The following is a 12072-nucleotide window of genomic DNA, read 5'->3' on the forward strand; positions in this document are numbered from 1 at the left end:
CTTATAATCATTTTTTTTTTTTTTATAAAATCTAAATTATACACAAATATGTCAAGCAGTCCAGATGGCTGCCATGGTTGTGTAGTAGTTGTGGAAATGCGGTAAACTGAGCGTTAAACCATCACATTTGACTCAGAGCTTCCAGACATGAATCCACTTACATGAACGTTGAAGGAATTTCCAGGAAGAAACGGCAAAGACGACATGACCGAGGCAGGAACGGAACGCTTTTCCCTCTGGAAGCTGCTGTAGGCACAAACCTGCTGCCCGTTGTTACTGGTTGCTATGGAGACGTCGACTCTTTTTTTTTTTTAAACTTTATTAACAAAATTGACAATCCTTACACAGAATCATGCAAAGACAGACATAATTGGACAAAGGAAGAAAGAAATAAAAAATGTAGAGCATATTACCGTTAATCACAAACTTAAAAAGGATCTGCATCATCAATTATTCAAATTGTGTTTTTTAAGTTTTTAAAACCTTTAAGTTCTATGAGTTTTTGATACTTTTTTAGTTTCACAGATAAAAATGGGCAAGAAGGCTTTGTCATTAATACATTTCATTTATGAATGTAATAATTGACTAGAATGAAAAATAAATTAATAGATCCTTTTGTCTTTATTGTATTATGAAAACCTCAAACAATATGTCTAAAAGAGAAGGAAACATTAGGGATATCATGTTTTTGGAGCAAGTTTAAAACACCAAACCAAAATGTTGTAGTATGAGTTTAAATCTGAAATAAACATGTAATGGTTTCAATATAATTTTTGCAAAAGGAACAGCTGGTTTCCATGTTCTATGGAAGTTTTTTTGAGCCATAAAGTATTATGCATTTCTCAATATACAATTCAGGCTTCATACTTTATTTCAGGCTTCATACTTTGAATTACGGTTCACAAAAAACTTCCATAATATCCTGTCTAAATCTTTGGTAAAAATAAAATATTTAGTATCTGTATAAAAGTAACACCAACTTAAACTGCCACTGTGCCTCATAATGATGGGATTTTTAAACATATATAAAAATAGGAAAACTGGCATAACATTTTTATAAGGATGATCTTTGAAAACTGGAGACCAACAACTAAAGTTAAACAGATGTTGCTCTATTTGTTTTTAATTGCATTAAATTTGAAAAAAACTTTATTCAAAAAGACAAGCAAGTTTTTTATTTTGCTGCCACAAATGATTTTTTTTATTTCTATAAGGCAAGAAAATGACAACTAAAAATTGTAAAATGTGACTTTTTTAAGCTCTAGTCTGATCATTCTTTTATTTACTGACGTTAATAAGTGGATTCATCATAATGGAGCGGAGTGGGAAGCTCCGCCCACCTGACAAATCAGCTCTTTTTCTGCTTTTTTGTCTACTCCTGATTCACAACAATTTGAATAAAAAAACACATTTTTAGCTTAATGTCATCAGAGAAATGCCACAAGAACATGTTAAAAAACATTTTTCATCAGTGGATCTTTTCAAAACAGTCAGGAGTCAGAAAGAAAAGCTCAGAGTTTTACATGTTTGAGATTTTTATTTAGGTTGATAAGGTTACCACAGTCTTCAGTCTTCATCATAACAACAGAAATACACAAACAAGAGGCAGAGCAGGCAGACGTGACCCATCAATCACTTTACATGAAGTGTCTGCAGACCCAATGGAGATTTTGGAGAACTGGTGAAGGGACAGAGTCTCTGCCAAACAGCAGAGACGGAGTGCAAACATTTGGAATAATATCTGTTAGGTGCAAATAAATAGAAAGCATTCTGGTTGACTCTGATTTGAAAATGCAATCATCCGTGTGACTGGAATCATTTAGTCGAGTAACAGTTTGGAGGCTCTGAACGGGTTCCTCTTTTACACATCTTTCCTGTGATTTTAAAAAAATCCACCAGAAAAGTTGATGGAGAACATAACTTAGTTAAAAATGAAAGCCTTCATACATCAAACCCATTCCTTCAGCTTTCATCACATATAGTGCTTCCATGAATCAAAAAAAGAACAGCATTTATTTCTAAAGCAACCCCTGCCAGTGAGAAACCTTGACCCGCTCTCCTCAGCGCTGATTTGGAGTGGAGAGGATCAGCTTATGACGCCAGGCCCAGCAGGAAGCCTCCAACGAAGCCGCTGGTGACCACAATGTTCTTCTTCACAAACTCTGTGGACTGAAAAGACACAACCTTAACTTTGGAAGACAGACGATGAAACTCACAGGGAAAAGTGCAGCTTTATGCTAAATAATGAAGCTTACAAGCTGATTGATGGAAGTATTTAGTGGAGTTGATGATGAGGATGGAGTGACATAGTTTTTTTTCTTTAAGAAGTTTGATTTTGACTAAAGGATGACAGAATTGTTGTTTTTCATTTTCAATATTTTTCAGAGAACAGCTTCAGGAACAACCATTGACTGTATAAGAGAACTGGACTGAGTGAGTGTGATGTCACCCATAGAAAAAGGTTTACTCTCAGTTTCAACCAAATTAAATCACTCCTATGGTTCGGTAACCATTAGCTTTGTCCAAATTCTCCCTCTAATTCCTAACTGTTAAAAACGATATAGTGCAGGGCTATCTAGTGACCAGGATTTAAAAGCCATTCTGACTCCATGATCATCACTTTTCTTCTTGTCCAAATTGCTTATATGACATCACCAATTTTACAAAGTGAAACTCCAACCAATATGAACATTTTACGACCTCTATTTATGAATTTACTGTGTTCTGAGAATGAAAATGTTGGTGGTTTATTAAAATAAATACATTTAAACACATTTTTGGGCAAAAATTGTTCAAAAACAAAGCATTCACCAATGTAGTCAAGAAGACCTACAGTATCTGCAGACGAGATGGCAGCTGAAAATGGTTAACTAGAAACAAGAATTCCACAAGATTTCAGAGTTCTAACCTCTTTTATTGAAACTTTTTAATGTGAATAAACGGTTTAGTGTCCAAGATTAGCTTGAAATGTGTCAAAACTGGGTAAGCGCTTTATTAAATTTAAATAAGGATATGAACAAAAATGTTTAGATTTGTAACACTGTTAAAACTTTTACGTTGAAGCTTTAGCTCCAGACCAACCGTTAACAGTAAAAGAGCCATTTGGGTTCGTTTTCTACCACAGGTTGTAAACCCTTCCTGTACGCGATCAACGTCAATCAGCTTATTCTGTCGCAGAGAAAAGCGGCCTTATGCTGAAATTTGACACTTCAAATTAGTAATGTGTTGGACATCTGTGAACAGTCTCTTTAAAGTGTTGTTTACCAGGGCAATGACGCTTTTCTCTGCAGATCAGCTAATTCACGTTGATCGTGTAAGAAGTTACGGTGTGTCCAAGGTCATTGTAGGTTTTGACAGAAACCCCTCAGGTATTAAAGAATTAAAGCTTAAAATGCAAAAAAAGTGACTGTTAGGGTTGCCGCTTATATCCGTCTTTTTTTTTTACCAAAAACAAGAATTTATGACCGAAATGTGTGGCGCGGGGGAGGGAGGGGGGTGTTTGATGTTCTGGTTCTGGACTTCCTTCAGGCTAATGATTTTCAGCCGCCATCTTGTCTGCCACCAGGTCCAACTCAATGTAGGGAGCATCAATGCACACTGGTTTAAAAAATAAACTTCTGGGGAATTTCTGAGGCACTCAATTTTGGAATTGTAGATTCGGATGGCACTAGAAAGGGCGAACGCACTATATTAGTGTGTCGTGAAGGAATTCAGACATAGGAGCCAGATGGGGTCAGTAAGCAGTGATTGGTCTAAATCAGTCTTAGTTTCTGTGGCGACCACTCCCAACCAATCAGGAGTAACTTTGTTGGCTCAGGAGAATCTGACACTCAAACATTAGACATTGAGGACACCACAATCAAAAAATTGGATTACTAAGAAAATGTTAAAAACAAAAAACTAGCAGACTAACAACAGTTCTTCTGACAATGAGAATGAGAATAAAGAATCCCAACCTTTGTTTAAACTAACCCACTGAGATCAGCTGAAAATGTTAAAAATCATAAACGTGATCAAATAGTCACCTTTTCAAAAAATGTGTTTAGCTCCTTTTCTGTTCCCTTTTTCATGTGCTTCTTAGCTTTGCCGACATCCTTCTCCACTCTCTTCCAGTCCACCTGGATGTAGCCGCTGTTGTTAGCGATCTGGAAAGAGGCGGATCATTGAGACATGGTTCAACCCAATCGTGTTACTGGTGGCTTAAAAACCAACCTGGAGCAGCAGCAGACCTCCTCCTACAGCTGTAGCCGCCACTTTTCCAACCTTCTGGAAGAGGTAGCCTGCACACCTGCATATAACGACATTAGAGGAATTATTAATCATGGAAAAATTAATAAAACACAATAATAAACTAAAGGAAAAAATGTTTGTGGTTGACACTAGTGAAGCTTTGGACTTTTTCTTATGACAAGGACTCATTAGAAACTTCTGTTGAACACAGAAAAACATTTTCTGCTGCTGTTCACTTGTTTACTCACACCCCAACCTAACATTAGCGGTGCAACAAAAATGGTGTCGATATTGGAGTTCTGATCCAGATTCCAGCTCAGACGACGAAAACAAAGACGTTCGTGGATCTATTTGTCTAAAAAATAATAAATGTAATTTTAAGTTTAATTATCTTTTCTTTATATTTCGCCAGAAAAATGCCACCAGAACGTGTTAAAACACCATTTTTATTGGGTCTTTAATGGCTAACTGTCACATACACAAGAGTATGTTAAATGACAAAAAAAGGGACATTTCATCATCACAATGGCACAATTTAAGGCTCACAAATTAAGGACATTTTTTTTTATAAAATACTACTGTATTGGGGATGTATTTTGGTTCTCAAAAATTGAAAATGTATGTCATTTTATGTCCCTTTCACCCATTTTATTTTTAAACAACTATGTGCTAAATATAGAACTTGTCAAATGTTTATTTTATTTATGACTGCGCACTTACCATTAACATTTACATGTTTATAGTCATTTTATTGTTACTTTATGACATTGATAGGATTTTTACTCTGCAATAAACATCCAGCCACCACCAGCAGTGTAATCATGCTATCGAGAGGTCCTTAAAGGCAACACGATGCGTTCACGGTTGTCCATATTTACCATCCGCTCGCTCCTCCTATGGCAATCTGCGTGGCAACAGAATACTTTTCTGCTATGGGTCCAGAGTTCTTCCCGAACAGCCGGTTCCACCATCGCTGACGTTTGGCGTACTCAGTCAGATCCACGACCTTGTCGTAAATCTCGTCTTCCAGTTCTTGGTTGTAAAAAACAGAAGCTGTGTTAGCATTACTTAGCTAAAACTTCAAGACGCTAATGTCATAGTCTGAAGAGGAGCTGACAACTGCTTTATTCGTTCACTGTAGTGACTTGCACCACTATTAACTACCATCACCGGAACAATGACGTCAGAAATGACAGGAAAGCTCCCGTTATTTTAGGGATAAGAAACTTGGTAAAGTTTTCATGCGTTAGCAACACACAGCTGAAGCTAACTCTCGAAAAGTTGACACTGACATTTAAAGACGAGGCATTTCAGAGTGAGCAGTGAGACATTCACACATGTACAGACGGCAGAGGGATTCTGACGAGCATAACAAGCGTCCAAGTCTTCCCTGAGGAGAAAAAGCGTTAGAATCCACAGAAAACCTCCCGAGATATTCAGCGTGTGTCAGGCCTCCTTACCCTTACTGCGATTCGCCATTTTGAAGCTCGGAGCTGCGGCTCGTCCTCCGTCATTTGCATACATTTGACGGGAAAATTAAAAGAAACAGACGAGATGTGATACCAATATTTACATAACTATAATTCACATTGGAATATCGTAGTGGTGCGTTCTTCTTGGAGAGTCACTGAAGGATTCACGGGAGCCAAACATCATAATTCAAAGTAAATATGAATATATACATATATTTAGATTTGCATGATTGTATTATTGATATATTTTAACATACAAATATAGGAAAATATAGTAATAACTTAAAAAAAAACTCCACAATTTTTAAAAAACACTTTCAGTCTCTATGTCAGTGCCCTTAGTATATACTTCAAGCATATGTTTTATACTTAGAAAAATACATTTCCCAAAGTGCACCAAGTACTCCTAAAAAGTACACTGGCAGTTTACTAACAAGTATAAGTCCTTGGAGTAAATTGGCCCACTTTCAGTTTATAAAAAGTATACTAAAAGTAACCTTTCTGTTATAATACTAGTTTACTGGCAATAAACTTTAAGCTTACTCTAAGTTCATGAAAATATAATTTGAAGTATATCTAATGAAGCTTGTAAGGTTTTCTTTATGAACTTCTACTGATCAGTGTATTAAAATACATTTTGAATGTATTGGAAATGTCCCAAGAAAACATCTACTCCACTTTTAATACTGCATTGTTTAAAAAAATGTTTGAGGACAGTGACAAATAAAGGCTGAATATATTTAGTAGGCTATAATTCTAAGTATACTTCAAGTATACTTCAACGCCTGAACTTAATTCCAGCTATATATATATACAATTTATGTTTTTTCTTTTTAAGTAGATGCAACAATTGGGTGATTTTGGAGCCGAAGTCGTTTGATACATATTTGTGGCATTAGGCATTTAAGGGTTAACATGAACTTGTAAACATTAACTTGTAAAGTTTATCTCTAATATGTATCTAAAACGTAAACAAAAAGTATACTGTATACATTTTATATTTAAAAAGGTGTACTTAAAACAAACTTGAGAATAATTATTTTTGGTAAGGATGAGTGGAATTAATAATAGAGAGACAATTATAGTAAAGCTTATGGCATTAAAGATCAACTAAAATGAAAATAAAAATGTTTTTTTGTGTGTTTTAACATGTAGATGTCGTATTTTCTTAATAATTGAAGATATATATATATATATATATATATAAAATATTAAGATGAAAATTGCATTTCTGAGGATTTATATAGCTGTAGATGAAAAGAATGACAAAAAGTTTGAAGCAGTGACATAAACACTACAGTCTTTCTGCTCCGATCCGTTCCTGTTTATCCATCAGTAGATCCATATACAGTACGTTATCATTTTCCTCGTCTGGGCTGGTACGGCTGGATAGCTCCAATATTGCTCTGCATTTATTGTTGCACTGCTAATGTTAACTTAGAGATGTGATTTGCTGTAAGCTAGGGGGGGAGAGTGTAAACAACGGGGTTGATGGGAAATATGCACAGGCTTATTCTGTGCCAACTGTTGCGCCCACAACTCAGAGGTGAAATTTAAAAAAACTGCTCTGCAAACTATGTCCCAGAAAAATAAAGTTTTTTTTTCCAATTTAGGCTAAAAACAGCATTATAATAACACTTTTAGAATAGATCAAAAGATGATTTGAGTGGGAATTTAATAGGAAAATGAAAATATTTGTGTCACACTCTAATTCTGAAAGGTAAAAAAAAAACAGGAATACACATGACATATTCAGTAATAAAAAGACCAAGAGCACAGAAGTAATATGGAATTAATACCACCCTATTATACTTGCATGATGCAAATACATACACTCACCGGTCACTTTTTAGGTACACCAAGCTAGAACTTGGTTGGACCCCCTTTTGCTGTTAGGTCAACATAGTATTAATCATGAAATTGTGGTCAATATTTTTTTGTATTACTTATATGAGTATTCCTGTTGTTTTTTATGTGTTAAATTAGAAAATTCTGGATGCAATGTTTTTTTTTTCTTAATTCTTTAATATTGAAAAGAGTATCATTTGGTGGAGTAAAAATGAAGGTTGGGATTCTATTATTAGAAAAAACTTTGAAAAAAGCTCTTTTTAAATTTCATTTGAATATTTTACTGTGCCACAATGAAAATACCTCAAAATGAGGCTTTTCATAGAAATTATCAAGTTAGATTGATTACTTACATGTCATGATCAATTCATCAGTTACATGGTATTGATGTTACTGTTTACTGAAATCATGAAATAATGTTTGATAAGATTAATCAATAATTAACAAGCACTTCACTTTCGTATTGGGAATTTAAAAAGAAACAACTTACATTTGATCTGATTAAAACTGGATTACAAAATTATGCAAAACCGTAAAACGAAGTAACTATACTATATAAGTGGGACTATATAAGTTCTCTTTTTCTCGCTCCTTTTCAAGCAATCAATCAAACAAACTCTACTGACTTTAGTTAAAAATCACAAAACTTATTGGACCAAATGTGACATAAGTGTGTTTTGTTTTTGTTTGTTTTCTATTTTTTAATCAATGGATTTCATTATGTCTGTAATGAGTTTGAAGTAATTGTGTGTTTTGTCCTGCATTTTTCATAATCTATGCTTGAAATAAACCAATCAATCAATTAACCAATTGCTAATTTACTCAAAAATGTTGAACAGCAATAAGAACAAAAGCCATAACATACTTTGCCAAATAAGTGTTGTGAAAAAACATTAGTTTATTTTTGTTTTTTGTTTTTTTATAAAAAAATATTATTCTGCAATAACTAATTTGACATTAATAAAGTTGACTAATTTGTTTCCTTTTTTCTATAATTTTCTAAATTGTTGTGTTTTCTCTTAACATTTATATATCACATTAAATATTTTTAAATGTCATGTGGGTTGTTGTAACTCTGTAAAGATGATGTTTAAAATGTGATGTTTACTGATGATTATATTACATTTAGACGGATACATTCATACAAAAGTTTAAATAAGAAAAAGAAACAGAAGTATTTAAAACATTTCAAAAGGTTGGATATTTTTGCTAAATAGTTTTAAATTATTTTTCTGTTTAATTTCTTTTGTTATTTTTAATTTCTTTCGGTATTAAACTGTATTTTATGTTGACAGAAGCGATTTCTCTTTCGACCAATAGATTTTCGCAGAACGAGCTTACGTAATCATGATGCAATCTGATCAACCAATCGGAGGGTGCCGGGCGGGACTTAGAAGCACATTTTAGATGTCAACGCGCGCGCCCGTGCGCGTGTTCGGAACTCATTAGTCATGTGACCGCAAAGGGGTGTCCGGTGATTGGTCAGGAGGAACAGAGGGCGTGCCAACGGTGGCGGCGTGCGTTTGCCTGTGTGACACAATTACAACAACTTTGAGCCGCTGGTTGGGGAAGTTTGCTTGATTCACAAATAACACTTTGTCCTTCCAGCCAACTTTCTTGCAACTTCACGCAGACATGGAGCGGGAACACACGCGGTGTTTTGATGCATAACAAGGAGCGTGGGGGAGAACTTGAAAGGATCATTTCCTTGAGGATTTGGCAAGAATTACGTTCCGCCCCGTTTTAATCCTGGATAGGTGTGCAGCGGTGTCGGTGTTCCTGCTTTCTGTCGGAATCCATCAGCCTCGCCGCTCTTCCTGTTTCTGCCCCATGAAATCGTGCGGAGTTTCGCTCCCCGTCGCTGCCTCTGCTGCTGCCCGGAGTATCGGCGTTGCTGGTAATGACGACGAGAAAATGGCGTCGGCAAAAGCGACTGAAATCGAAAAGGACTTTCCGAAGCTAACGGCACAAGAGAAGGACTGCTTGACCGGAATAGACAGGTTAGAGGTGTCTGCTTTGGTGTCTGTGGTCTCTCTGGCCCGTTTGAGGGATTCATGATTGTTTAGCTCGGTCAAATACAGAAAAAAAACATCCAAAAAACAAATGCGATTGTGCCCCCCGCCTCCCCCAAGTAACACGGAACCGCCTGTGCGTTGTCTGTCCTCTACTTGCAGTTCACTGTTTGGATTTCATGGGCTTCAAGAAGATGGCGCCAGAACGAAGGCCTTGTTGTTAAAGGTATGCCACTGAACAGGACCAAAGCCACGTCTGCCCGTTATCTCCGGTGATGAGCACACATCCCGCCTGAAACGAGTGCTACAGACCTCCCGACTAGCCTAGCCGCGAGCCGTCCCCCTCCATGCAGCTTCGGAAACAAGCCGCTATCAGTCGGTAAAGTCGACATATGTGGGACGTTTGAAGCACAAAACGAGCGGCTTCATTCTGCCATGGAGTAGTCGACACAGAACTTTGTGAAATCGCTTCTCCGCCCAGAGAGAGGTGTTACTGTTTTGAACTGAGACCATGCTAACCTCACAGTGATGCGTTCAAGTGCTCCTCACACCCTATGGAAGCTGAACATTTGTGTTTTTAAACAGCTACTCTAAAGTTAAGCATCAAAGGAAGAAATGCTTTAGCTTTTAACCGTAACGTTTGCCCTTCAGACCCACTACTGTGTGTTTTACTACATTTATTGACATGTAACCATTAAAACAGACAGAGTAAAGCAGAGCCTGCAGAAACTGGAGTGGTCTCGTGCGTCAGTCCAGCTAGCTTGTATAGCGGCTAAGTGTCCAGCGGTGTGCATGCTAGCATCCAGACGGGACTTTTACACCATTTAGGGGTCAGAATAGACGCAAGACGAAGGCTTAGCGGGAAATAAAACACATTTTATATCATAAAAGGTTACATTAAATAATAATGTGTTTGGTTGGCCCAGTATAGTATCATTAGCTAACTTGTAACATGCTATGCTAGCTTCTAGTGTAATAAATGGAGTTGGTTAGTGTTTATGAGAGCTGTACCGTACCAAGAACGGTACTGTTCTTGGCGTTTAGACACTGGAGGTGTTTATGCTGATTTATGAATATTTTCAAGTGTTACTTCAACATGTGGCTCTGGAGTCGGGGGTCCTTCAAAGGACAGACGCTCCAGCACCCGTCCTTCTTGACTGTACTGTCAGATTTAGCTAGGTACTCTGTTTATACCACGTGGTTTTTCTCCTTTTTTAACTCACAAATATACTGTTTTCTCCAAATATACAGTCTGTTATCCTGATTGTAGATTCATTTGAACAGTGAGGGATAGAAAATTAAAACGTCGACTTTAAAGTCCCACTTTGATCATCTTTTTGTCTATTGTAAAAGTGTTTCCAATGTCCTTTTAATTATGATTATGGAATTCTTTATCATTTTTAGATAATATATATGTATCATAGTTTCTGCAATAGTTGATTATAAACTCACCTCTGAGTTGTGGGTGGGACCATTAGCTCAGAGTAAGCCTGCTCTAATTTCCCATCATCCCTTTGTTTACACGCTCTCCCACTAGCTAGCCCTTCACACCCCCAATCTAGCATTAGTGGTGCAAAAAATTTCTAGCAATATTGGAGCTATACAGCTGTAAAGTTTTGATCCAGATTCCAGCTCAGATGAGGAAAACAAAGACGTTCATGGATCTATTTGTCTGCAAGTGGATGCATCAGAATGGAGTTGAGCAGGGAGATTGTGGCCCACCAATTGTAGCATCGCTGCAGGCTTTTTCCAATACCTTTTTTTTGTCTTCTCCTGATTCATAGCAATTTAAATATGGAAATACTCAGAAATGTAAGTTTAATCTTAATTTTTTTTATAAATTTCCTTAATCGTAAGAAAAATGCTACAAGAACATGTTGTAAGCACAAAAAATACAATAACAATTTATTTAAATAGTGTTTTCTGGACTATAAGCCGCTACTATAAATTTTGAACCATGCGGATTAAACAAAGGTAAGGTTATTCTGTGGATTTTTCTTCCACCGCTAGGGGCGCTCTAACCAGAATTAGAGTTGAGAATAATGCAAAGAAGAATAGCCTATGCTACTTTTTCTTTAGCACATATAACACACATTACTAACTGGTAAATATTTTAAAAGCCTCGCTTCTTCATCATGGAAACCACTCGACAAAGATTGTATGATGCAATTTTTAAGTTGAGGGCCATTGAGCTGGCTTTCCAGGAAGGAAACCGTGCTGCTGCACGCAAGCTTATCGCCAACGTTGGAGGCAGCAGCAGGATGTCAAAAGTTGAGAAAGCTTTCAGAGTGCATACAAGCAGGTGGCCTGAATTGAAAATGTTAAGGTACATACATGTACAGTTACGGTGCAAAATCGTTCTGCACATGCAGTAAATATAACATTTTTCAACATAGATATCTGCAGCTTATTGGCTAATGCAGCTTGTATATATATTTTTTATTTTTAAAAACTAGAGTGGATGCGCTTATATCCAGGTGCACTCTATAGTCCAGAAAATAAGGCAATTA

The 12072-nt window shown here is 36.5% G+C and overlaps 1 protein-coding gene and 1 long non-coding RNA gene across 2 annotated transcripts; one reads left to right on the top strand and one right to left on the bottom strand.

The window, feature by feature from the left end:
• Nucleotides 1-1517: 1517 nt before the first annotated feature.
• LOC112142107 (FUN14 domain-containing protein 1) lies at nucleotides 1518-5840 on the bottom strand. Its single transcript, XM_024265355.2, has 5 exons — nucleotides 5691-5840; nucleotides 5109-5262; nucleotides 4213-4288; nucleotides 4026-4145; nucleotides 1518-2169 (listed from the first exon to the last, which is right to left on the bottom strand). Exons 1-5 carry the CDS (start codon nucleotides 5752-5754, stop codon nucleotides 2092-2094), a joined length of 492 nt encoding a protein of 163 aa, XP_024121123.1. The 5' UTR covers nucleotides 5755-5840; the 3' UTR covers nucleotides 1518-2091.
• A 3141-nt stretch (nucleotides 5841-8981) lies between these two features.
• Nucleotides 8982-10894, top strand: LOC112142105. The gene is made up of 2 exons (XR_002918523.2): nucleotides 8982-9550; nucleotides 9725-10894. It is a non-coding gene; the product is annotated as an uncharacterized LOC112142105 (long non-coding RNA).
• The last annotated feature ends 1178 nt before the right edge of the window (nucleotides 10895-12072 follow it).

Source organism: Oryzias melastigma, unplaced genomic scaffold (genome assembly GCF_002922805.2).
Source record: "Oryzias melastigma strain HK-1 unplaced genomic scaffold, ASM292280v2 sc00676, whole genome shotgun sequence".
NCBI lineage: Eukaryota > Metazoa > Chordata > Actinopteri > Beloniformes > Adrianichthyidae > Oryzias > Oryzias melastigma.

Bases quoted from the DNA above. Each gene is read 5' to 3' on its own strand.
- LOC112142107 (XM_024265355.2), bottom strand. From the start codon at position 5,754: ATGTATGCAAATGACGGAGGACGAGCCGCAGCTCCGAGCTTCAAAATG. The intron at 5,263-5,690 runs GTAAGGAGGCCT...TTTACAACCAAG, and splicing joins AATGGCGAATCGCAGTAAGG to AACTGGAAGACGAGATTTAC. The intron at 2,170-4,025 runs GTGACTATTTGA...GTGTCTTTTCAG, and splicing joins TAAACACATTTTTTGAAAAG to TCCACAGAGTTTGTGAAGAA.